The 25987-nt window shown below is 37.9% G+C and overlaps 4 protein-coding genes across 6 annotated transcripts; 2 read left to right on the top strand and 2 right to left on the bottom strand.

Moving 5' to 3' along the window:
* Positions 1-849: 849 nt before the first annotated feature.
* LOC124213319 (magnesium-dependent phosphatase 1) lies at positions 850-4934 on the top strand. The gene is made up of 4 exons (XM_046614533.2): positions 850-1173; positions 1490-1547; positions 1654-1875; positions 1963-4934. Exons 1-4 carry the CDS (start codon positions 1131-1133, stop codon positions 2123-2125), a joined length of 486 nt encoding a protein of 161 aa, XP_046470489.1. The 5' UTR covers positions 850-1130; the 3' UTR covers positions 2126-4934.
* Positions 2018-4165, bottom strand: LOC124213315 (uncharacterized). The gene is made up of 4 exons (XM_046614526.2): positions 3987-4165; positions 3620-3885; positions 2974-3545; positions 2018-2742 (listed from the first exon to the last, which is right to left on the bottom strand). The coding sequence occupies exons 1-4, from the start codon at positions 4163-4165 to the stop codon at positions 2494-2496; spliced, it is 1266 nt and encodes a 421-aa protein (XP_046470482.1). The 3' UTR covers positions 2018-2493.
* On the top strand, positions 4800-9179 carry LOC124213318 (armadillo repeat-containing protein 1). Its single transcript, XM_046614532.2, has 4 exons — positions 4800-4933; positions 5038-5373; positions 5486-5695; positions 6363-9179. Exons 1-4 carry the CDS (start codon positions 4838-4840, stop codon positions 6531-6533), a joined length of 813 nt encoding a protein of 270 aa, XP_046470488.1. The 5' UTR covers positions 4800-4837; the 3' UTR covers positions 6534-9179.
* wnd (wallenda) lies at positions 8527-25987 on the bottom strand. Of its 3 annotated transcripts, XM_046614514.2 has the most exons (14): positions 25161-25987; positions 22166-22338; positions 16061-16326; positions 15289-15475; positions 14981-15172; positions 14617-14775; positions 14234-14501; positions 13890-14116; positions 13497-13656; positions 13235-13402; positions 12759-13156; positions 12439-12654; positions 12165-12360; positions 8527-12057 (listed from the first exon to the last, which is right to left on the bottom strand). In XM_046614514.2, the coding sequence occupies exons 2-14, from the start codon at positions 22306-22308 to the stop codon at positions 11932-11934; spliced, it is 2706 nt and encodes a 901-aa protein (XP_046470470.1). In that variant the 5' UTR covers positions 22309-22338; positions 25161-25987; the 3' UTR covers positions 8527-11931. The 3 variants fall into 3 exon arrangements, with proteins under 3 accessions (XP_046470470.1, XP_046470471.1, XP_068990055.1); XM_046614515.2 differs by lacking the exons at positions 22166-22338; positions 25161-25987 and adding an exon at positions 19384-20214; XM_069133954.1 differs by lacking the exons at positions 22166-22338; positions 25161-25987 and adding an exon at positions 16750-16773.

Here is a 25987-nt window from a genome sequence, read left to right as displayed (position 1 = left end):
CCCATTACGCCCAACTTACAGATAAGCCCAACTTTGTACATAATATAAATAATGATACAAATAAATAGATATACATACCTAGCCTAACAGTGCGCTTTTACATATTTGATCTCTTATACGTTTCTCAGGATTTTCCAAATATTTTTGGGTTTAAATTGATATGCTCTTAATTGGCGCGAGTTTCATTCATTTGAATGTTCCGACCAATGAGATTCCTTACCGTAATGCTACGAGTTACGACGGACGCCTCTCGCGACGGCAATTCGGTAGGCATCAGGCTCGTTCGATTGTTGCTTTGATCAGTGTTTTTAGATCAGCTAACAAATGATTATCAGAGAACTTCTTGTCATACAATGATCTTGACTTTGTCTTAACGCATATTGTGATGGTAGACGGCTTCATTCAAATTTAGCGCGCAAATATATAATTAAACATAGGTATAACTGTTTCACCGGTGGATTTCGACCACGGAGTAGTAGGAAGAAGACAACACTCAGCGATAAAACTTGTACCCAGTTTTGCGGTAACGTAAGAAGAATTGTCTGAATGCGAGTTAAGCGCCTCTTACGGAAAAAGTGAAATTTTTGCTATACAATGTAAAAAAAAAAATGAACGGTGGCGATCGTCACCTATAAACCTCCATGCTGTAAACATCCTCCGTAAATTCGTAAAATACGCATTTAAAGTGAGTGAAAACCAGTGAAAGCCGTGTAATTGCCGTTCCAACCTCAACCGACATTAAATTCGAGGAAAAGGTAGCAAACTGCGAATCGTAAGATCGCCGGGTGGAAGGGGGAGAGCGCCATACGGAATTACACCGCAAGAGGCGCTTAAATCGCATCTTGAGAATTCCTCTTACGCTGCCCCAATATGTCATAACTAGACCAACTTTTGAGCCGAGTGCTGTTCCAGTGTTGTCTGTTTCCTACTACTCCGTGGTTTTGACGGTTTTGACTGCATTGAATTGTGGCATTTGTTTGATTTCCTAACCTAACAATAATTTAACCCTCAAAGGGTGTACACCTTTTGTATCAGAGAATTATCGATTCGTTTCGTCTGTAATTGAGTCTTACCTTTCGGTAACTTAGTATTGCTTTGGTGCTATTTTTGGGTCTTGTATATCCGCAAAAATGTCGACTGACAAAAGGCCACGCGTAATCGTTTTTGACTTAGGTTAGATGTGCACCATAAATTAGAAAAATCATCACTTCATTACAAGATAGTCTTCTTCTCAGTGTACGTAATTTACGTTCTAAAACACTGATTGAACTTCACTTTGATTTTTGGCATTTAAGTTTTCAACACTCTACGATGAATGAAAAACATTCTGTGACCAATCAGCAAACTTAAATCCTGTATAGACCTGCCTGTAATGTCACGAATGACTATTGAGACACCTGTTATTCATTTTCTCTGCATTGTCCATCGTTTGAGGAATAGTACAATTTTTAAAATACATCCTAAATATCAGTATAATATATGTCCTCAGATTATACTTTATGGCCGTTCTGGGTCGACACTCACGTAACGCCTCCCTTCAGGAAAGGGTTTGTATTTACTGCAGGATTCAGAAATTTTCCCCTGCAATTTTCTCAATCAGCCCTAACTCCGCCTATTCCGTTGACAGTAATTTACGCATCTGTTCCAATTTAGAAACGGTGATCAAGTAGTAGACGCTCTGAATCATAAAATTAAATACTACCCTGAAGTACCGGAGGTTCTAAAGGAGCTGGTAAAAGACGGTTATGAACTAGGAGTGGCATCGCGCACCGGAGAAATTCAGGGAGCTAATCAACTGCTGAATCTTTTAGGCTGGGATAAGTATTTCACATACAAGGAAATTTATCCTGGCTGTAAAGTAACACATTTCTCAAAGTGAGATCTGGATCAGTTTTTTTGAAATATCATCATTTGGATACTGCAGGAATAGGTATTAACTTTTGTCTTCCTGTACTTTTTCAGAATCCAAAAAAATTCTGGCGTCAATCTAGCTGATATGCTATTTTTTGACGATGAGCAAAGAAACATCAAGGATTTAACAAAAATGGGTGTAACGTCAATTTTGGTTCGCAATGGTGTTAATAAAGAAGTTGTTCAAAATGGTCTACGACAATTCGCACAGTAGTTGCAATAATAGGCAAATTAAATAATTTATTATTTTTCAGTTGGCTTCAAAATATTTCAGTAACTCAAATGATGATGCGTTTTATTACGTAACAAATTGAAATATTGTTCGAATCGATGTTTTAGTTAAAATAATCAAGATTAAATTAATAATGTATAATATAAAATATATTTACAAATTCACTTTCTGAATACACTAATAGATACGTATAGACATATACGATATTTTAGTGGAAGTTTTATAAACAATTTGATCGGTTCACAGACATGACGTATAAGCAAACAAACGAAAGATCAAACAGAACAATACAAATTTAAACAATGCTTCAGTCTGTGGTCTTCATTCATTCCTAAAAGTAGGAAATAAACTCAATCGTATTCTTTCATTAGCTGATAATACTGTACCGGGCTGTTAATAAATGTGTTGTCAATGTTTTTCATGCGTTGCGATTTCAAGAAAGATGCGCAGGCAACTTCCGGTTTCTGTTTCGAAAAAGTATCCAGATATGAGTCCATGTTACTCTGCTTCATAACACGTCTTAGTAGCTCTTTCAGCTTGTCTCTGTCAAAGCTTTTGAAAGGGCAACCACCCTCGTACTTTGGCCCATTTGTATTATTCTGAAAAAAAAATTAAAGCTAAGTTAAAAATTAAGTTAAAAATGAAGCAATAATCAAGTCAAAGCTGTACGGAACTTCGACTGCATGAATAAAAATTCATTTCCTAGAGCTGAGTAGTTTTAGAATGGTGAGGCTTTTGCCAAGATATCTATTTTCAAATATATTGTAATTTCAAGCTCTGTGGAATGATGTGGCTGAAATTATTACAAAAGGATAGAATTTTGAACCTACGCAAATGACACTGCAATTTGGAGTGTTATAATTTTTGCGAGAACCTTCAAGCCCATACAAATGCCTGATACTATAAGTGAATCTACGAGTATCGGACTGCCAGTTGTGAGAGCATGAGCAAGTACATGTGTGAGGCTGTGAGTATTCAAGTCTCCAGAATACTAGGGATTCGTCGACAGTCATTCCACTGTCTTTCAAGAACAGACTATAGTAAAATCGTGCATTGTGACTGAGTCTATGAAGCCGGCGTAGTGTGAAGTGTAAATGGCTCATACACAGGGGAAAGTTATAAACTTCCGAATCTATGTTATTGACAGTTATTCTACTATTTCCGATCTGCCCCCCTTTCATCAATCGCAACTCTATTCTTTGGTGGATAAAGTTCAATCGAGGGTCCGACTTTATCATGTTTGTCAGGCATCCTTTCTCCAGATTAGCTTTATCTCTCGATAGGAGAGACTTGAATAATGATTTGATGAGCTGTTTCCATCTTGAACAAAATATTATTGCATCGCCCTCTCGAAGATCGACAAGCCTTTTCTTTATCAAATCTGGTACTGTCTGGAATTTGACTGAAAATTGAGTAGTAAATATTTGATGCGTGTCTTTTGATTTTCATACAGTGGAGAGAGATTATTCAACGCACGTTTTACGCTGTAGTCTTCGCAGTAGTTGGAATGATTTTTACCAATTATATGAGAGAATATATCTCGTTGCAAAAAGAATGTGCTAATTTTGTGCAGCGCTGCGTGGAGTGGGTCATATTCCATTGTCGACTCTACAGAGTTTTGGATATTTTTGAACATGCGGTGTATCTGTCTCTGGGAGACATGACCCAGCCTATATTCGAGCAAAATCGTTTCCCTTGTCACCCAGTAGGCCCACAAATCGTTGGATGTTGAGGCCAGGAGTCTACAACGTGACGGTAAAGTGATCATTGACATGTAATAATCGATTTAAAGGACTCTGATTATTATTCGATAAGCAAAAACCAGTAGTAGCTCTCGGTTAACCTCAAAGTGAAATGGCCAGTTCTGTCATATTTTGAACCCTCGAATAGATATTCTATGTTGCCCTCAAAACTGTCAATTTTGTTGTCGTAAACAAGTTCGAGGTAGTCGATCCGTGTGTCAATACAGGACGTCAGTGTGTTGAAGGCGAGAACCCCTCTCGGGGGTTGGATGTAGAACATTTACGAGAGAATATGGAGAATGGGCCCCAATAGGCCCCGAATCGAGGTTGCAGTTTCTTATTGACGACTGCTGACTAATTGTTGCTCATAACTATTCCAGCCTTTCATCATGAATTCAGCCACGATCTCTGGAATAGATTTGAATTTGAATTGGTATAGATCAGTGGTAGTGGTTGTCGGGTAATTGTTTTGTTATTTGTTTTGTTTGGAATCCAGGCACGATCTATGGGTAGATTCGAATGAATATAGATAAATCGTTGACTGATCAGTCAACGGATCAGTGATGGTTCTTGAGTAATGGTTTGTCTTTTGTTTTCTAATTCAGGCACGATTTCCGGGTAGATTCGAATTTCAATGGATATAATAGACAACACCAGTGGTAGTTTTGAGTAACGGTTTAGTCTTTTGTTTTGTTTCGGACGCGAGAATTGCGAGTAAGTTGGCCGTGGTCGTGGTCGGCCGTGGTCACGTATCCCCCACCTGCGTATTGCGATTCATTCGCAGTCCGTGGTTTTGGAATTGTGTGTTGTGAGAGGAAGAGCGTTGCGCCGTGGTTGGGCCGCGCTGATTGTGAGCCCAGCTGTCTGCCGCAGCCTGCAGTGGAGTGACTGCAAGTTCGTAAGCAGTTGTAAATGTCAATATTCGGTGCAGCAGCTGGGGCGACGATCGAAGATGGATGATTTTGTGGACAAAGATCAATTAAGGGAAACTATCGAGACGTATAATAAATTGGCCGAGAATTTTTCCAATCACGACACTATGCTAAAAGTGAGATTACATCATGTTCGCTATGTTTCGACTATTCGACGCCTGTCTGCTTCCGATATGCTGATCATGTAATCTTCTTTCTCTATTTTTTTTTATTCTCACAGGATAAAACCGTCCTCTCCTACCTGGCTTATGTCCTCGAAATGCCGGATACGGAGGTCGTTAAACTCGCACTTGACACCCTCGAGATGTTCGTTAAAAACGTTGAAAACTACTGTCACATAACCTCTACTTTTGGTGTCAGAGAGGCACTCGATTCTGTTATTAACAAACACGCTGAGAACGATCCGAAGCTCGCTAAACAGGCTAGGTGCATCAAAGACGATATCGAACGACTAAAACCACCTATCTACAACCTGCATAGTCGATGCCGGCGAATCATTGAGCCTAAGAAACTACAAACTCATGTCATCGTCCTCCACGTACACGGACTGCTCCCGGTACATAGTTTAGAAGATGTCTTAAAACTTGATCTTAATTAGCGTCTCTATCTGAATAAATATCGTACCTTCACATCTACCAGAAACAACCACAACATTTTTTTCTTATTAGGAAACTCGAGCTGAATTAGAAGCTACTTTGATACGAATTGACGGACTGATATCGCTCGTTGTTGACGTCGAACATCAGCGAGTTACTATGCGAACTCTGAGTAGCCTCACAGCTCGGCAAATTGCTGAAATTATTCAAAACAACACCGAGAATATGGAGGCTAGGCTAGTAACAAGGAATAAATACAACCAGGAGTTTTTAGTTAAGCTGGTAAGTTTTTCAGTCAGATTTTATCAACCTTGTGGATGATGGATAATATCACTACTTGAAACGCAGTGTGAAAAAATGGCAATGTACTCACCTTGAATGTTGAATATTAAGCTATGCATTTGTTTTACCCAACTTTTACCATATCTTTTAATGTGTGATACTCCATAATTATTTCACTATCGCTTTAGTTCCACTTTGTTTATCAAATATTGAATGAATTGCTGATATTAGGCAACATAGAAACCAATTACTATACTCGTGACCATTTGATTAAACTCATGATGATTTTGTTTCGTTTGATGCTGTTGACGACACATTTCTTCTGCGTCTCTTCTTTGTGTGTTGTACGCTTATTGAATTGTGCAAACATGTACCTGGAGTTAGGTTAACGAATAAGGTGTGAACCTCAGATATCTTCAATTGAACCAAGGAATTCTTCCAGACCTTGTTCTGTGCCATTTTAAACGAACGTTTGTGTAGCTCCAAAAATAAGGAAATTCTAACCGCAAGTATATATCTCACAGTCAATTCTCTTCCGCATGTTTAAGTCTGAAAGTCACACTGCCAGCTCAGTCGTTTTACCAGTCCTGATCTTGGGAGTTTGTATAGATTACGAAATAAGTGGCACGAGTGCTTGTTACCACTTGTCGAATTGTTAATTTAACAGGTAAATACAGAGGCCGGAGATTGTGAAGAACTACCTGAATATTTGCCAGAAGAGGATGAACGGGAGGAAGAAAAGGACGGTGTGGTTTCTCTTTTTACTGGTCTACGTCAGAGCGCTTCCTCGCTATACAGATCGACCACAGAATTTCTTCAAAACTCTTTTTACTGGTGAACATGTTAGAATTTCGTTATAGGAAAATTGTAATTATTATTTTATTTATTCGATAAATATGTATAACGTTTGCCCTATACTCAAACGGCACATTTTCGAAGAAAATTTAAATCTGAATTTAATTGGTCTCTTTCCTTACGCAGCCTGGAAAAATTCTTACGCCCATGTCCAATATTACAGGCATCATGAAACACGGGTTTTGTGCTCATTCTTATAGATTTGAGAATGCCAGCACATTTCTTTGATTCTCCAAGCCTGCATTTAATTATCTCTTTTGCCAGATGTACAAACAGTTGATGTTGATGCATACATTGTCTACAAGAATTACGTAACATAAAAGTATGATTTTATTACAAGTTTTTTAATCACAGGCTTAAAAAAGAAAATCTATATTCCATGTTAGGTATGCAGATAATATTGCCAATGACCAATGTTGAAAGATTTTAGACTGTCCAATTGTGCCATTACTCGATTCAAGATGACGTTGAGTTCACTGATTTTGAGGTTCCTTTATGTTCCATGTATCTATGTACCACACTGAAATATAGTATATCCTTTCAATCATTCTCAATTAAATGAAATCGGAATGGAATTCACATTTGATTTTAACTAATTCGTTAAAATTTGGATTTGCTTCGACATTTAGTTAACGACTAAATTACAAATGTGATACAAAAACATTACTTAAATATAGGATTCCCTAGATATTCTCTATCTTCATCGTCAATGTTCCAGTAACTTTGTATCTTTAACGTGAAGAAATAAGTATACAAAAAAAGACAAATTTTTTTCCGTTTACTGAATAGTTGTTGCAGGCTATAATTCTGATCATGCGAGTTCAATTCTATCTACAAAGCAAGATCTGAACATAGCATTATGTGATAGTAATAATACTCTGAATTGAAAAAGGCAATTAATGAACTTGTTCATGGTTTATATCATTAATTCACTAAGTTAATTGCAATATTCAATAACGAAAGTTTGGCTGTCATTGAATCTCATGCTTTCTGTTACCTAATATTCAGGTACTCATTAGTAATTACTAAACGTGACAACGAAACTTACCTCCGAATAAAAATACTTTGATCCAAAGCTCTCTTGCGGTTCAATCATTCGTTCTTCATATTTTTTAAGCTATTGCGAAAATTTTTCGTTTCACATGCAAACATACAAATGTATATCACATGTCGATTATACGATGAATCGACGCTTCTGATGATATACTTTCAATTCTAGAGTCATTAGCGAAAGATTAGCTTTGCCTTAATCCACGACATTATTGCATGTCTGTAATGTACTTTAATTGACAATGAGATATAAATGTCTGCTTAGATGTTATCAATTCTATCTAAAATAATCAAGAGTAAATTTACATATATATATATATATTAGTTTGTTTATAAATATATCAACATATATTTATAAACGTCATATATATTTTGTTCTAATTGTAAACTGTCTACCCAATAATATATGTATATTCATTCACTTGGTTAATACATCACGAGAATTTATCAAATGCAGTACCTCTGACGAAAAAAAAAAAATGTTTGTTTCAAACTTTTCATTTAAATCAAAACCAATCTAAATTCATGTAGATTCAAGCTTGTGAAATGAATTTACATATGTGAGAAATGAAGAAAAATAATGTATTATCTTTAATAATGTATAACTGTAAATTAGACAAAGTAAATATAAGGTATACTTACAAGTTTTCTGTAAAAATTAAATAACCATTGATTCACTGGCTTGTAAGCTGGTAAGAATACAGCTTCATGTGGTACGTGATAATATTATGTAGAGATATGTGTTGTAAAAACGATTTTAAAGCTGTATAAAAGTGAATACATAATAATTATAATAAAATAATCGATTTGTCTTTGAAAAATTGTAAATATTTAGTCGTTCAATAATCCTTAAATTTGAGACAACGGTTATTTAGTGCGATGAAAGAAGATACATGTATAGGCATATGTATGTAAACACATATATATCAGTATACGGATGTAAAGAATTTTATTGTATGTATAGAATTAACATACAAATTTGTGTACTAGTTTCTAAGATTATAGGACTACAGAACCAGTCATCAATTTTAGCTGCCACTCTGTGAAAGAAATTATTTAGCCTATTACTACGCATAAATTCGGTGGATACATTATTACATAATAGGCATTATAAACTGAACATGTGCCTAAACATATCAAAGGACAGTAATTCCTTTTTTACTGAGCATAACACATATATGTATATCATATCGTATCTTGGGTTCGTATTAATTTTTTTTATTTCTATTTTATTCTTTTTTTTCATCTCTTTTTCCAAAATTGCAGATGTATTGTCTATATTTACATGCTTATTATAATTGTCATTAAGGCAATTTGAGTTTCGAAGCAGGTACATGAGATGAATGCAATGCAAATTATTATTTCTGTTAGCTTTCTGTAAACGTCGTTTCAAACTGGTGTATATCTTGTTGTTAGTGATGTTCAAATATTTTTTTTTTCTCATTCTTGTCTAAATATTTCCTCTAGTTTTGTTTTTTTTTTTGTTTTGGAATTAGCATAGAATAATATGCTTGCGTTACACACATGATTACAAGTTACTCGATGCTAAAGGCATCTATTGCTGCATGTCATCCATAATTCTTATGAAAAATTTCAATCAATTTCTAAACCAATAAGTTGTCTTAAGAAATATAATTTTGTCACTTTAATTACCTGCCTGTAGGCACTTATTTCTTTACATCTTTTCAATAACAAACCTTTTCTAATAAGATGCTTTTTGAGTTGCGTATAGTTTGTTAAAGAAATCTTTTCCCAATATCGTTCTCTCTCAAACGATTTACATTTCATCAACATTATACAGTTGAGTCTACACGTTACAGAGGAAAAATTTTAATATTTCAAAATATTGAATTTGCAGTAAAATAAAATAAAAAAAAAATGTATGCGACATATATTTGAGAAAATTTTAAAATTGGAATCAAGTTTTGCGGATATTAAAACTTTCCATCACACAATTATTGATTTTATATATTTGATGCTTAGACATCAGATTGGAAAAGGTTTATTGTTGCAACGATGACTAACTGTAATGTAATCTAAACGCACTTATAAATTTATAATTTCTTTCACTTATCATGTTTTTTTTTTTTTTTTTTTTTTTCTTCTGCCTTACAAGTAATTTTGTATAATATTGTAATTTTAATGTATAATTAACTTAGGGACAATTATCGAAGTACACATTGAACATACTTCGCGTAACAATTTTTCTTGGAACTCACTTTTTAAATGGAATTTTAGGAAATAAATATTATTGTTAGAATGAGTAAACGTCACATGATGGGTCGTATTATGTGTAATTTATGATTATGTCTTAGAGTTACAGTTAGGGTAATAATAGTTATAGGGTCTCTATCGGCTACATCATTTTTCCTGAATCTTCACTAAACACAAATTACAACATAGATATACAGGTTGAGGGGTTTCAATTATTGGCTAGACATTATCAGGGATTTAATCAATATGTTCAACGACCGAGTTACCTGAATAAAAATAAAAATCACTATAATCTAAGTATTATTGAGAGCAAATACAAGAACCCATTTTCGTTATTACAATATTTTGTAGGTAGTGAATTTCGCGAAATTGAGATTAAAAGTTAACAGATATAATGGAGAAATAATCATTTCTAGGTAATTTTTTGGCAGGAAAATTAGCAAGATTCCAAGTGCAACCATGGATTTTTCATTGACTCGGATATATTTATTATACAGTGTACTTAATCAATTGTTGTTCATTTACTTATCAGTTTTTGAAAAATGTATCACATTTTTTAAGACTAACGAAATAAGGTGCCACAGGATTTGTACAATTTTGAAAGTTAATGAAACTATTTTAAGTACATTTTTCCAGAGCTAAGGACAAATTTTTCAAACGTTTATCACCTAATCTTGTACTTTTCGCATCATCTTTTTTTTGATACCTATATTCAATAAGTGGTTTTGGAATCTCACTCGGTTAAGTTTTGGTTTTATTACACAAAAGTTCAATAAGCATGAATACTATTTTCATTTTGAGTAAATAAGGCACCTGACAAGTGAAAATTTTAGGACATCAATACATTACTTTTAAAAACGGCAATCCTCCATCACTTTTGCCAGATGAGTTGAGTACATTTTCCAAAAATTTCATTCATCACATTTCTCACTGTTACCAAAATTGGTGCTTAAATTTTTCCATTTTATCTTTCCTATATTTATGCTCTCACAAATAAGGATTTACTTACACGAAACGATAACATTTATTGACTAAAATATTTACTAAAAGGAACTATTTAAATTAAATCGAAATTTAACGAATAATTTTTTTTCATACAATTTAAAAATTGAATCTCTTTAGAGTTTCTTACTTTGACATGTGTAACGGTGCTACAAAAAGTAGATGAAAAAAAGGTACTACAAATTCGTCTATATTTACATTGCATGGAACAAACTGCAAAGCACGTGAACCATAATACAAATTTTGTAGTGATAATCTTTGATAACGTGTTGACTTTTTTTTTTACTTTCAGATAAAGCTCAGGGCTGTGGTGTTTTCGTTATTTGTTATAGTTAATTCACTGCAGTCGTCGGTTAACAAGTCTTATACTGTACATAATACGCTATAGCTACCTATATGGCACTTTTTCTATTTCTCTTACTTCTGATATTATTTTAATTCATGTACTTGACTTTTTCCTTTACATGACTCGTCGTCGCTTGAGTCGTGTGTATTTATGGAATGTGAAAGAATTACTAATCAAAAAGGCTTCCGAGGGTTACTGAGAGACGTACATTCACAAGCTTTACTAGAGTCAACTTGGATATATCTCATCTTTTGGTCTCGCTGAAGGAGTGAAAAGGACAAAACGTATTTAAGGTAATTCGAGTAAGGTTTTGTGAGCATGGTTCACTTCATCCTTAAGCATTCGCTACGCTTGTTTTGAAAAAAAAAAAAAAACAACTAACAATAATCGTATTGATCCGAGTATAAGTCGATTCTCATTTCTGATACAGTATTTCAGGGTGTGTTTCTTAGTTAACGACAAAAATCCTCGGCTTATATTCGGAACAATGTGGCATTATTGTGTTTTCTTTTTCTCTCCTTGTTACCCTGTTTATAAACCATATAAAAAGTAGTCGATTTATTGCATAGAAAGTATTGAGAATGTATAAGACACGTTGTTATCCAGCAGTTGCCTGGCGATACATTATTGTTTTCATTAATTTCAAATCTTCAGTCAACGTTTCAAACTTCCTTATATGTTATGGTAATGCTCTGCGAATTTTTATCTTTATATAGTCTATAATTCAGGTTTTCTTTTTGTTTCTTTTTCTGTATCAAACTACTTTACCCTATACAGTGCTTTCAATTTTTACAGACGCCTTTGCCGGCTGTGATGCAATTGTTGTATCACTGACCTCGTCGGTTTCCGATTGACTGGATGTGTCAGAAGTGCCCTCGTCATCTAGAACTTTTCTCTGTAGAATAACGTAGCAAAAATTAACATTATACACCGCTTCTCCAGGTATGATAAAAATGGTAGACGAAAAAATTATCATTCATAAATATTTCGTGAAATTTTTACCTTCTGTGAATGTTGTATGTGTCGCAATACTCGCTGGACATCCGGATTGCTTTCTAGAGTTGACGATTGACTGGATGGTGGGTGTGAGTATTCTGAAGTATTTTCTTCATCAGAAGCTAGTACACATTCAGTGTTTGTCGGCGTTTGCTTGGTTCTTCTCATTCTGCAACCTGGTCCAATAGGCCTCCTCGCAATGCTGCAGGGATCAACAAATTCATGTTTAAAAATCGATTCTGTTATTTGTAGATTCCGTTTCACTGTTTGGTAAACGAACCTTCTACGCCTAAGAGAAAAGTTATAGGTGTAACTAGGATCCTCGCCTTCTTCATCGGACCAACTCTCATCGCACGCCTCATCCTCGTGATTGCAGAGAGAATCCATGTTGTCTGAACATGGTTTCGATTTGAGGTCGGAATCATTGTGTACATCAGTACCGCTAATTATAATTCCACAAATTTGACCTGGCAGTTTCATAAGTTCATCTTTTCCCCTGTTGAAAAATTGAACATTGAAAAATAATTTAGTATTCCATGTAAATGGAAATTCCGCAAGATACTCGAGTGAAAATTTTTTCTTACAGGCCCTCTTCCTTACCTGTGCGATATAATAACATCGTCACAATTTCCGTTATCAATTGACGATATGAGCCTGTTGGCATTAAGTATCTCGCTGACTTTTCGACCAAGGGTTTCAAGATTATCGTCGTCGCTGCAATCTCTAAGGCGTTCGTTTCCGTTTATGTGATTTTCGTCGGGTGGTTCAGGGCTTGAACAGGGACTAGATTGCATCCTGTAGTGAGTTTCTGAGTTAATGGTATTGCCATTGAGGCATTCGGATTTGCGTCTGGACGACGATTGCCTGCTGGATAATTCCAATATAAATTTGTCTACAGAGACAGTCTGTGCAACAGGGCTGAAATCAGTTTCGCTCAGATCCATCACATCTGTTTGAGTTTGACTATCGACGTACCGATGATGAGCTGCGTCAGTGTTCTGAAATCCATATTGAAGGTTTGTACGATCATTTAATTTCCTTCGTTAAAATACGTCTGTTTCAGTGATGATAATTACTTTTCTTTCATGGTGCGGACTTGTCCTAGGACTTGAGCTGACACCACAACCTGAACCTACTCTACGATGTCTGTATTTACGCTGTTTAAAGCTATTGTTGGGAGCCAATACCGTCTCTGGTTGATTAGATTCATTCAATTGCGTATATAAAGTTGCTTTCACTGGACTCTATGGAACGTAAATGATAAATAATCAATTATTAATGATAACGAAGTCTAATTCTCAAATAATGGGTTATTGAAGGTGAGAAATAAACATTCACCTGTGGAGATTCAGCAGAAGGAGAAGGTGGAGTCGTTGGTGTTGATGAGGTAGACAAGTTTATTGTTGGATTACGTTTGCGGTGGAACCTCTCTTGAGCTTTGAGCAAAGGATGTACCAGCCGTTTTTTAGACTGTTTGTACCCAGTCTGTTGTTCTCTCCTATAAAAATTGGACAATAGGCTATAGTATTATTTACAAAACTATAAGTTGGAATATAGAGTTGAGACGATTGATGGATATATTTTTCATGGTGATATGATTTGGTGTGCTGGAAGTACACAGGTTTCAATAGAATTTCAATTTTCTTGTTGTAAATAATTTGGAATTTCCATCGTTGATTCGAAATTCAAAGGGAGACAGAGTGTCAGTGTCGAGGGTATTATTTTACTTACTTTACAACATCTCGTTCGCGTTGTTCAAGTTGCAATAAAACAGCGCTCAGCTCCAAGTAGAGATTATTAGTTCTTTCGAGCTTACGCTCGTAATGTTCCCTGATATCCTGGGCATGCCTCAGCTCATCTTCTCTGCGACGAATAAGATCTGCCTCAAACCTTGGTGTGCTGCAACTATTAGTTTGCATTTGCTTCATATGCACCCTGATTTCTTCCTTCCAGGATTGCTGAGGATCGTTAAATGTGTATTTGAAAAGTCAGACACAAGGTTTGCCAGCGTGCAAGAAATCCGTCTCATCCTTTATTACGCAGTTTCCTTCAATTTAAAACAGAGAAATATTTACTTGTGTTTTAAAATATTCGTCAGGCTTTCTGCTGAGCACTTCCACAGCTGCGATGTCAAGGTGAATTAAGATGTTCTTGAAGGATGGTCTGTTACGCGGCTTGGCAGCCCAACACTGTTTCACCAGAAGTCTGAAACCTTCCGGACAACTGGCGGGAATCGGCAGATGAAGAGAGTTATTACCCACGCCCCAAATTATCGCCGAGGAATCTACGTCTTTGTACGGTATCTCTCCGCTCAGTAACTCCCACAGCACAACTCCGTAGGACCTTAAAATTGGTTAGTATGCTTGTAAGAAAGTACATCGAACGCCTAGCTCTCATTCCAAAATCCACTATACACATATTCTTGCAGTGACAAATAATTATAAATAAAATCGTTTACCATATATCAACTTTTTCAGAACAAGGTTCACTTCGGATAATCTCTGGGGCCATCCAGGCGACGGTCCCTGCAAAACTCATCCGCGTACTAATCTCATTCCATTCTCTGCTCGTTCCAAAATCGCTGATTTTTACGACTTCACCACGACCAATTAATACACTGGAAAACGTAATGACTTATTACTACCATGAAACTTTGCCAAGACTAAGGTGAGCGTTGAAAATTTTTAAATATATCCGAGTTGCGAAAGAAGATCAGAGGTTTTCAGACTGAATAATGGATACTCGTCTTCTTTCTGAAAATCTTTGCAACTTCCTTCATCAGATACCAACTAGCGAGAGGACTAAACTACAATTGTTCTTACTTGGGACTTTTCAAATCTCTGTGAATAATTTTGTGAGAATGCAGGTAGTGCATTCCAGCTGCAATTTGTCTCGCCCAAGAAACAAGACGAGGTGGAGGTACGGGCTCTCCGGCGCGTAACAAGTCGTACAGTGGTCCATAAGGGCAAAACTCCATGACAATACAGTAGCATGGTGCTTGTGTACAGACGCCTCTGTAAACGATCAACATTATTGTTTGATTATATTCGTTTTATTTTTTTAAATCAATTTTTGCACAAGACTCAGGTATTAATTATTAATGACAATTTAACACGCAGCAGCGACTTACTTGAATTTTACAATATTTGGATGATTGAGCTTGCGCAAATGGCGTATATCAGTCTCACGAGGTTCTCTGACTTTTTTCACAGCGACTATTTCCCCGGTTAATTTTCCCCTGAACACCGCACCTTGAGCTCCTGAACCAAGCCACTGTAATTCGCTGATAGATTCGAACGGTATCTCCCAGTCATTGGCTGAACATAATTATACGGTCAATAATAAGTACATATCGTTTACAAGTCAATATTATTACATTTTTGAATACACCTCAACAAGCAAAATCTTGTCGAGTTTTGATATTCATTTTATAAGGAATGTATCCCGGTTCGATCTCTTCGATTCGATTTCTTTTCTAATATGTTACAGTTGACTAAAAACTAAGCGGCTCGTATTTATTTTTTTATTTGCCATCTGACACTTTAAGAGGGTGAAATCACCCTCCAAAGTAAGGTATGTCATGGGACGTTTTTACTTGAGAAAATCGCATTTTTCATTTCTCGTTATGAGAAATCTTCTAGTTGGATTGGTTAAATAATATTGTTCTACTGGGTGAATCTGCCAAATCATCCCTCGACACGCCTTACTTTAGAAAATAGTTTCACCCCCTTAAAGTGTTTAACAGCAGATAAAAAAAAAAAATACTTTTCGCCTAGTTTTTAGTCTACTACAACATATTAAAAAAGAGATGAAATCGTAGAGATCGACTTGAGATACCTTCCTTGTTAATGTTGATAATTTTCGCTAACAATTGGCGAGTGTTATAATAAAGTAAAACATACTTTGGTGTCCTTTAATTTCGTTAACGGCAGCTTTTCCGATTATCGTCCAAACTGGTCGAAGACATCCGAAAATACCCTCGATCCAGCCGGATCTTTGAGCGTCTAGAGTGCCAGAAACGGGGGAGCACTTTGTTCCACTCCCGCTCGACTTGCTGTTACTCTCCGTAGTACTGCTATTAGGTAATGGTATTTCATGAGGACTAGCGATCGTTAGTCCTCCAGCAATGCCGCTCAGCTGCCCCAGCTCTTCTTGAATACACAGCATACTGGAAGCACGAAATTTTTCATACATATTATCCTCGTTCGTCTTAATTTAATTATCAAAAAAAAAATAGCCTAGTTTCTTCGCGAGAGAACTACCGAACTTTATTTGTAAATTCGTCTAACAAAGGGAAAAAAAAAATAATAATAAATAGGGCCTCGAAACGATATGATCGTTTCAATTTTTTATCCTCTATTTAATTATACTGTAGCAATGAGCGGTTAGAGAAATTTTTATTTTCTATACGATTCTCACATCGCGCCTGAAGTAATTATCATACATTTTTTTTCTTTATTCTTCCTCGATATCGTAAAAATTATCTCGGCTAATAACGTCACTGTCGCAGATTATGAACTAATTCCTGTTTTACAAGTATAAATTTATAATTATAATATGAATAAATCACTGGTATTTCCCATTCTCGTACATTGTACATTGTATAATACAAATGTATATGTATACGGATGCAGGACGTAAACACTTTCATATTTGATCAGGAGATTCGCGGGGTATGGCATACAAACAAGGCTACTATCTCGTTATTCTTTGACGTTAGTTGCGTCACGATCATATCAAGTGGGTGGCATTTGTGATCCACCACCTCCTTCCTCCTCCTCCTCCTCCTCCTCCTCCTCCTCCTCCTCCTCCTCCTCCTCCTCCTCCTCCTCCTCCTCCTCCTCCTCCTCCTCCTCCTCCTCCTCCTCCTCCTCCTCCTCCTCCTCCTCCTCCTCCTTCTCCTTCTGCTCCTCCTCCTCCTCCTCCTCAAGAATAGTATCTTACAATTGTGACGTAGGTGCTGGAAGGTATCTGCCGCTATTCCTATCGTACGTAATTATTGCTCCTCGTTGCGTTATATTCACATTCCATTTTAAAAAAACCAGCGTCCATTCGATATTTATTATTGGTATATACTATAAAAATGCACAGCACTTGCAGCAAGCGATTTAACACTCAAATATTGAGACAGTGAGGCGTTACGGAGTTTTAGACAACGGAAGCCGTGTATTCCCTAATCTGTATAATAATAATAATTTTTGCCTTCCTAAGTAAACTCGACAAAACATATCGTACATGGCAACTGCGCGATTGTATTCCTCTGCAGATCATTAGGATGTCATAAATTTTCATCCGAATATTAAACGGTAGAATAGTTGCGTAACATTCAGCCGATATTTATCACGCACGTATGTGTAAGACTTGTGTGAATTTCTTCTAAGTGTTTTCAGTATTACTACGACAATTTTTGTACAAAAGGTGGTTGAGATAAAAGAAGGATAATAGGACAGATGTCGTCGTCGACGTATTTTGACGACGGTCATAACAATTCACTCGTCTCATGTGCCGATGAATTTACAAGTGATAATTTTTCACTGCTATTTATATAATCTGATGGAATGTCCATCGGTTAAATTTACTCTATGTATTTTCCCGTCATAAGCTGCGGCCACGAGACCAAGGTTCAAAACAATGAAACAGCGTAATATTGTATACCATAGCTGAAGCAGCTTTTCTCCGTTTCTCAATATGTGAACAACAGTGCAAGTGATTTCTATACTTTTTCTTCTTATTCGTTGATTCATAATAGCGATTGGTATGGTTTCGAAAGACTCGATTAGGTTGGTGACAGAGAAGTTTACATTTTTACGCGATTTATAAAGAGAAGAATTCGTATATTCATACGGAAGAGAAACTCGGAGCTGAGGTTTAAGGAAATCGGTTATTTGTGTTTATTCGTAAAGAATTTGGGAAACAAGAGTCAGCGCTGGGTAAGACTTAAGACCCCAATGAAAATGGAATGCATATTATTTTATCATGGTTGTTCAAATAGACCCCCCCATTTCTGACCATAAATAATACCTCTTGTATAAACATTCGACATCGTATAACCGTATATTCTTACTTTCTCTTTACCTGAGTTTTGAGCGACATTGTTTACGCGTGTTTAGGCAACATGATGACTGTTGTCGTGGCGCAGGTATAAAATTAACGGTAAATTCGCCCGTAACTTAATTGTTTTTGGAAATCGGTTTAACTGTATACAGTATAATAGGTCTAATACACTGTACACAGTCGTGTACACGGTGCTTGAAATTTCTAAACTGTTATAAAATCTCGCGAGTTTGCGTAAGCCGTGGTCTTATCTTTTGATTGCAATGAATTGAAGGCAAGTTGATGCGAGTTGAATTACCCGCAAAGATGAGTATTACCTTTACACACCGTGTTGTGTATACCCTAGTAGCGTTGCCTTCAGTTACAAAAATTTGAACTGTCTCTGTGGGAAGTCTTTCCACTACAGATTCAATACGGAATCTTTCCCGACAGCAACTTTTTGCCACCTGACAATAGACTTCGAATAATGCAAATTCTGATGTCAGACCCGTAGTACGAGGCTGAAGTTAGTAACGTTAAGGTAACGAAACATCAGGAAAAAAATCATTACTGTGCCAATTTCTGAATGACTTTCAAGGAGTTGGTTTTGAAAAATATTAGTATGTTCTGTTTAACATTGTTTATCAAATTTCAGATGATCCTAAAGGTGCGAAGTAACGAGTTCTCCTAAACATGAATTGTCAGAGTAACGTTACCAACTTCGTCCTAATCCCGTAATCGAATATGGAAGTAGACACATCGTGTCTGCAGTTGAAGCATGTAGGCGGACTTACCTCAGAATGTTACTAGGGTACAAGTACATAGTGATAAAACGAAGTGAACTTGACGTCAACGGGTATAGCAATAGCATATTATTTCGACGCTCCATGATCATATATAGATAGTTATAACGAGAACGAAGCAAGTTTTTTCATTTCGGTATAACTAATCACGGAGGCAGTAAAAATGATACGCCAAGCGTCGCTTTCCTACTGCATGTTTTAAAGAGTAAATCGTACTGTGGCCAATAGCCTATCATCCTTTGTCAGTGTAGTATAGGTACGTGCCATGCCTAGGCCATTATAACCCGCTTATCGCATAACGCGAGTGGGAGACATTCCAGCGGTTTGTTGTCTGCAGACGTGTTGCATTTAGAAGTACGGACTACTATCAATGGTGGCCTTCAACTCACCTCGAGGTGAGATTGACTGGTACCGTGTTGTCATCGTGTGTCTTTTTGACGAAAAATCTTGCAAACACCATTGTTTCGTTTCAAACATATGGACCGCACCTCACACTTTTGCAATATCACAATCACAGACGGTTGACGGTGTAACAGAGAATGATAGGATAATCACGTTTCACGTTGGGCAATGCGAAGGAAAACCAAGGGTTCAGATAATCGGAGGAAGTAAAGAAACCGAGACGAGCCGAATTCTTCTCGAGCTCTCAGATTAACGAGATAAAAACGAAATCATGGCAGGGACTGGCAGGACTGAAACAAGTCAAGAGACGGTCAAAATGAGGAAAGGAGAAAAATGATAATAACGAAGAAAGGAACAAGCAAGGCACACGATGCTCTGCGCAGTCTCAACGATTATCCTCCAACCACTTATCTCTTCACTTGCGGCACCAAACTCTGTTCAGTACAAATGCCACCAATGAAAGCGCCAGCGATACTGTCGATTGTCGATTCCGTTTACCGTAAACTCCACCCCCTTCTCTCTCTCACTCTCTTTTCTCTTGCTCCTGGCCACTTCAACTTCTCGCCAAAGTCCAAACTCTGGTCCCATCAGAACCGATGCCAATGTGCTGCATACCGTCTGTGGCAGTAGTACATGGACCTCACTATTGTGGTGTATAACGTGGCGGTAAAACTCCCACAACCAGTCCCACTAAACCGCGACTTGTTTTTCCACAGAGACAGGCAGGCCTATTAGCGAACGATAAGTCGAAACTCGCGTGGGCCTTGACGTTCAACTGACGTACACAGTACATTCTACCTACTCGACATATCAGTAACACATGTAGGTACATATCTTCATTACTCAATCCCCACTGCCGCGTCCGTCCCGATCATGCCGCTTGTTTAGCCTCACAGCAATCAATGTCTAGGTATGTATAGTAGTGTGTTATGCAGACATCTGTGGATTATACGCCTATTCGCAATCTTCCCGGTTACGTACACGCGACAGATTGTGAGCCTCGGACATCTTCTACTAGTGTTAATTTTAAACTCGAACGATCATTGAACTGTGTTTTGCAATATTTAGAGTCTGCGATTCCGCATTATTTCAACTTCGGGATGAAAAAACTCGGCAAGTGTTTCTGGATTGCTTGTTCCGTTTTCTTCTTTTTTTTTAAAACTGGCTTCTTTGAGGGAATTGTCGTAAAACTGAAGTTTTTGCGTTCCGATAATGACCGCGTGACAAGTTCTCGCATCATTTTGCACACGAGTTTCTTTGTTTATTTATTATTATTTTTTTCTGTCTATGTAATGTCAAATCGTAATGAAACAAAGTGTTTTTCCAGATATATGGCCGCGGAGTATAAGGTAAAGATGGTTAATACGAGCTGTAAACGGTGCATACACTGGAACGAGCAAAGACACCTGCACGATTAGCACAACGTCCGATTGTTTTCGGAGATAAGTTATGCAGCAAGCTCCGAAATTTCGTCACCGTTGATATTCACTTTGAGGTTTCGCGAGTTGACACTTCGGTACTTGGTGAAAATGGTAGACTTAATTAGCCTTGAAAGAATAAAAACATTGAGACTCTTTCTTTTACAACAGTGGTTCATTTGTCCGTGAAAATTAGATTATCAATCTCATCCCTTCTCAGTTAACAATCGTTCGAAACCATTCGATATTTTAACAATTAATTTCCATATCTATTATTTAACCCGAGTATAAAAATCTTATCTCCTTGGTCTTTCGTTTGTAAACACTTGTAGGATTTATTTTTAAAACTTTGCACCGAAGGTCAGACAGATGCCAGTGACACTCTAAGCGCGCAAAAACCGATGCGCTGCTATATCCCTTTGTATGGTATTATTATTACTTGGTTTTACATGATCACTACATTTTTATTACAATTTTTCAATGTTGCCCTTAATAATATAGTGTTTTACCGTTAGATGTAGAATTTTTTAAAACTTGCATTCATCGCGTCTGTAATTTGCGAACGGATATTTCGATTCGGGTGCAGGTTTTTAGAGAAGGGATCAAGGACGCCAACTTTGCCTGAATAACAGGTCCGATATACGATACAGAGTCGCGGGAAATTTGTTAGCAGTTTTGAGAAAAAAAAACAACAAATAACATCACCATATCATATTATCTTATTCGCGCAAAAATCTCCGATGTTTTTACGTTCTATTTCAGTAGTTACATCCTGCTATAAAACAGGAAACAAAAGGCTTGAACCGCAACGTAAAGCTATTTCCAGACTATATATTCTCGTTGATGGTGTACGGCGGCGGTGAGGCATTTTTGTACATACATATACGCTATGCACTGCATCTAAGTTTATATCTTATGCAGACGAGTTTTTGCACATGAAATTCCTCCAGAAAAGATGCAGAGCAAAGACCAGTTGTTGAACGTAGTACAAAAACATCGATAACCGATACTAAAGTGTGGTGGTCGAATATTTTCTCGTGAATAGAAAAACAAGGTTTTTTTTGAGAGTTGGGTTCAAAACTTGGAAGGATCAGTATTTGGAATGGCGGATATATCTAAATTTCAAACGTGCGGAAATAAAATAACGAAAGATGAATTGTTCGAAATTTTTATTGTCGAAAGTGTCACTGATTAGAATGACTACTAATCAGTGGCTCAAGATTTCGAACAATTCATTTTTCCTTATTTTATTTTTGCATGTTTGAAATTTCGATATATCGGCCATTCCAAATATTGTCCCTTCCAAGTTTTGACCCCCACGCTTTTGTGGATAGTATTTGAAACCCCTTACCTGTTGGTAAAAATATGTGTCTCCGGCTGGGAGGCGGACAGAACAACCTGATTGACAGCAGCTGCTGCCTTTTCCAATTCTGAAGTATCGAAGGCGAAGGCCTCGGATTGAGACAGCGTGTCTGCTTCTGCCGGGGTGCGCATTCTCGCGCCCCTGCTTCCACCGTCCTAATCCTGCAGGCGAAAATAGAAGCCAAATGTGATTAGAACCGTCAGGGGAGGTCATTGCTGAAAGTGGTAGTTGGCGAAAAACCAAGTGTGTTAGTGTGTGACTATGAATTCATGTGTAGATCTCGACTACGGGGATTTTTCCTTGCTTGCAGCAATGGATATCGTTACAGAAACTGCTGAATTTGAATTTATTTTTATCCGCGTCTGCTTTATCGTATCGTTGATAACTGTATCACATTTTGCAGACTCGAAACGTACGCTGCAGGAATTTCCATCGTTGGTATTTGAGTAAAAACGCATATCGCATCAGCATGAGCTAGCTACTCTTCTGTGTATCTTGACATTCTTGACCAACACCGAAATGTAACTAAACAGATTGCAGCTACTGGATTCTCGTTCCAATTTCTATAAGTTCCTTCCTTTTATCATATATTGGGATTCTCTTTATGTCAGGCCAGCCAAACTGTTCGGCGGTAAACTGATTGTTAGGCATAATATCGTTGATTACTACTCCTTCTTTTGGCACGTTGTTAGTCCCTAGCCAGGTATATATATACCTGGACAAGGGATAGAGAACCCTGATAGTTGTTTTCGAAGAGAGATAAGCTTTTCGTGACGACTGTACACACAGTGTGCAGCAGTCCTCGGGGTAAAGTCCCCTTCATTTAGTCCCGTCCGTCAAGGTACACGAAATTCTTGGCCCCGTGCAATTTCATTTCGTTTCATTCCGTTCACGGCTATACGACCGGGGTCCCTTTTACCCTCGTGCACTTTGCCCACCAGGCGTCTACTATTTACACCCACTACCATTATCACTACCGCTACCACCACTACGATACCACACTACTTTTGTTTCTCGTCAATTCCTTCCCTGTGTCTCCCCTCGGCCACTCCTATTACTTCTATGCCAACGTCCACCCCGGCGCCAGGAACAAACCAAGCAGACTAGTCCTTATCGCTGTTAGAAATCATTCGGGTTTCCGGACACTATCCACAATATACAATATGAATGACTGAAAATATACTCTTCTGCGGTTGTCCCACCATATCTACTGTATTCATTGCCTGCAGTACAGTTTGTGTGTATCTCAGCAACTGCGGGAGGAATTTCTCCTTGGTGGAATAGCAGTGCGATGCATTCGTTTTTTCATTCCTCGATTTCGACTCATTCTTATTCTAAACTTTTTGGTAGGAAAAAATTCTCGGCGCCTGACTTAGTTAGGTGCGTCTTCTTCTTTGCACGCATATACAATATAATCCATGGTCGTCCAAAGCCATTGACCAGCATAGTACGCCGTGGAGTACTACTCACCTCCGCGACTCGCGTGAGCACCTATCTTCGGTTTGTCTCATAAGTGTGGGTGAGTCAATTGTGCATGCACGTAGTTTGCGTTGCTCATAAAGCTTGCGGGCCTTGTTTTTTTGTTATGGGGTTTTTTTCTTTTTTTTTTTATCGTTGCAGTAGCGTGTTCACCTCTCTTTGGTTTGATTATGATTGCATGTATGCGTGTATTCAATTCTAAATCGGTACATACATGATGCAGAAAGTGAGTATTCACTGTGTTGATCACGTGGACAAATAATATTAAGTATAGTGAATGTTGTTGTTTAGAATGGATTTGCTACAATTCAAGAACTGTAGACTTATCTTTGTGTTGTGGGTAAAAACAATTGGGTTCTGTAGTAACGGTACATGTCTGGGCTTTCTTCCACTTACTATTTCTCTTTCTTCTACCCATAATGTTTATTCGAGAAACGGTAAAATCGTTGCACTAAATGCTGCACTTACGTACAGTGTTTTTCCAGGCATTCATATTTCCGCAGTGTTCAGCAACGATATGTGTTTTTGACCAGCGCAATTTCTGATTGATCATACCCATTTGCAGGATTTTTTTTGAACGTACATCAATGTTCAGGTAAATTGTGCAGCATAGTTTAATATTGTGTATATAAATTGTAAATTCGCAGTAATCATGATTCATTATTCATATCTTAATGTCTGACTCGTGAAGGGATCGTAGAGAAATATGAAATCACAGGTAGAAAGTCTGCTGACAATGAGTTAATACGTAGAGCAGTACGTGTAGTAAGGATCAAAACAGTGGGTATGGTAAAAATAAGACCATACAGAAGAAAAGATTGAGTTATGCAGAGGATAGGGAAAAAAAAGAGTGAACATTCTTCTGTCGTTGTGTAACCTGTTTCGGGACAAACTATGGCAGGTATGCGAGACCTGCGATCAGACCCTCAGGTGCTTGAGGGGCAGGAAGTCTTCCCGGACTGTACCGCTGCAGGTAGTTATAGAATGTTTGAAGGTGTAAAGGTATTGTACAGACGTCTGTGGCGTACATGTGTGGAAAGTGGTTAGTGTGCGTGTAGATGAACCGGCGTTTGAGAACGATCAGGGCTCGTATCTACTGCTGAGGAGAATCTTCATGATTTCAAAGTGATTGCGATGAGAGAAGCAGACTCGTCGATGTTGACAAATTTTTACCAAAACATAGCAATCATTTAGTTAACAAATCTATATCTCTCGGGTCACGTACAGAGCGGCAACTTACGAAGTATAACATACGCGCGGCGTTAGTTAAAGGCTTTCACTTTCTGCCTTAATACCTTACACAATTTAATATCGTTACAGCGCAAGGTCCAGCTATCGTAGGTAAATGCATGGTCATTTGTTATTGGGTTTTTTCTTTTTTCACTTAGCGTAAACCAACATTCTAGTGCTTGTGACCGGGGCGAAGTAGATTTCAGTTTGTTAAAAATACGCGTAGTTGTGTTTTATAGAGACGTGCGTGTAAACTGGTGTCCTTTTCTCTTACCTGGCCGTCGCGCAAAATGTATTCAAATCCTGTTGTTGGCTTTTTTGTTGTTGTGGATGGCTCGAGCGTCGTTCTCTTCACCTCAATAACGCCTCTCGCCGAATTATGTTCATTATCTCGCGGATCAATTATAATATATTATTCCTCTAGCACTGTTTCTACTCTCTTCCGATAGGTATTTAATAAAATAAAATATCGTACGAAATTAACACACTGCACCTCGATAATAGTGCCTCGCTCCACTGGCACACCTCCTTGATCACGACAATGTCCACCACGGAGACCTCATTCATTTGAGGAATATAAATAAAAAAAAACACCCCCGCGAAGACAGATAGTCGCGACCGAAGCGTCTCTTTGACACTAACACAAAATGGCGTATAACATCGGTGCTGTCCGGTGGTGCGGGTCCTAGCGTCGTCGCGTGCGTGCTCCTCACTAGCTCGAAACGCCTTCAGCCTGCAGGGGGACGCCGAAGCCGAAGCATACGAAGCTCGATCCGTTCTCTCTCGGACCCGCTTCTCTCGTCTCTCGCCTCTTGCCTCTTGCCTCTCCCCGCTTCCTTGCGCTTCCTAAGCGCTGAAAGGCAGCTCGAACCCAACGCCACGTTCACTTTGCCTGCAGGTTTCAGCACGCTGGAACGGCGTCGGCTGGCCCGACGAACGTCCGCGCCGGGTAGAGTCCCCTTCGCTTTACTCCAGGTTGAGAGTTTGTGTCTTGCCGCCTTCCTTCTCCTCCTGCTCCTCCGCTGTCTACCCTGCCACCAACGTTCGTCCTTTTCCCGCTCGTTCGCTGGGCCCTTAGCCGTAGAGTCGCCCCGTCTCGTC

Source organism: Neodiprion pinetum, chromosome 2, assembly GCF_021155775.2.
Source record: "Neodiprion pinetum isolate iyNeoPine1 chromosome 2, iyNeoPine1.2, whole genome shotgun sequence".
Taxonomy (NCBI): domain Eukaryota; kingdom Metazoa; phylum Arthropoda; class Insecta; order Hymenoptera; family Diprionidae; genus Neodiprion; species Neodiprion pinetum.
The sequence above is the reverse complement of the archived record's forward strand: the minus strand, read 5'-3'. Positions and strand labels throughout refer to the sequence as shown.

Bases quoted from the DNA above. Each gene is read 5' to 3' on its own strand.
- LOC124213315 (XM_046614526.2), bottom strand. From the start codon at position 4,165: ATGTTCTACATCCAACCCCCGAGAGGGGTTCTCGCCTTCAACACACTG. The intron at 3,886-3,986 runs GTTAACCGAGAG...GTCACGTTGTAG, and splicing joins ACTGGCCATTTCACTTTGAG to ACTCCTGGCCTCAACATCCA. The intron at 2,743-2,973 runs GTAGGTTCAAAA...TTTTTTTTTCAG, and splicing joins CAAATTGCAGTGTCATTTGC to AATAATACAAATGGGCCAAA.
- LOC124213318 (XM_046614532.2), top strand. From the start codon at position 4,838: ATGGATGATTTTGTGGACAAAGATCAATTAAGGGAAACTATCGAGACG. The intron at 4,934-5,037 runs GTGAGATTACAT...TTATTCTCACAG, and splicing joins ATCACGACACTATGCTAAAA to GATAAAACCGTCCTCTCCTA. The intron at 5,374-5,485 runs GTACATAGTTTA...TTTTCTTATTAG, and splicing joins ACGTACACGGACTGCTCCCG to GAAACTCGAGCTGAATTAGA.
- wnd (XM_046614514.2), bottom strand. From the start codon at position 22,308: ATGCGCACCCCGGCAGAAGCAGACACGCTGTCTCAATCCGAGGCCTTC. The intron at 16,327-22,165 runs GTAAGGGGTTTC...TCGTGCTTCCAG, and splicing joins ACACATATTTTTACCAACAG to TATGCTGTGTATTCAAGAAG. The intron at 12,361-12,438 runs GTTCGTTTACCA...TGATCCCTGCAG, and splicing joins TTTTCTCTTAGGCGTAGAAG to CATTGCGAGGAGGCCTATTG.
- LOC124213319 (XM_046614533.2), top strand. From the start codon at position 1,131: ATGTCGACTGACAAAAGGCCACGCGTAATCGTTTTTGACTTAG. The intron at 1,548-1,653 runs GTTTGTATTTAC...GTTCCAATTTAG, and splicing joins ACGCCTCCCTTCAGGAAAGG to AAACGGTGATCAAGTAGTAG. The intron at 1,876-1,962 runs GTGAGATCTGGA...GTACTTTTTCAG, and splicing joins AAAGTAACACATTTCTCAAA to AATCCAAAAAAATTCTGGCG.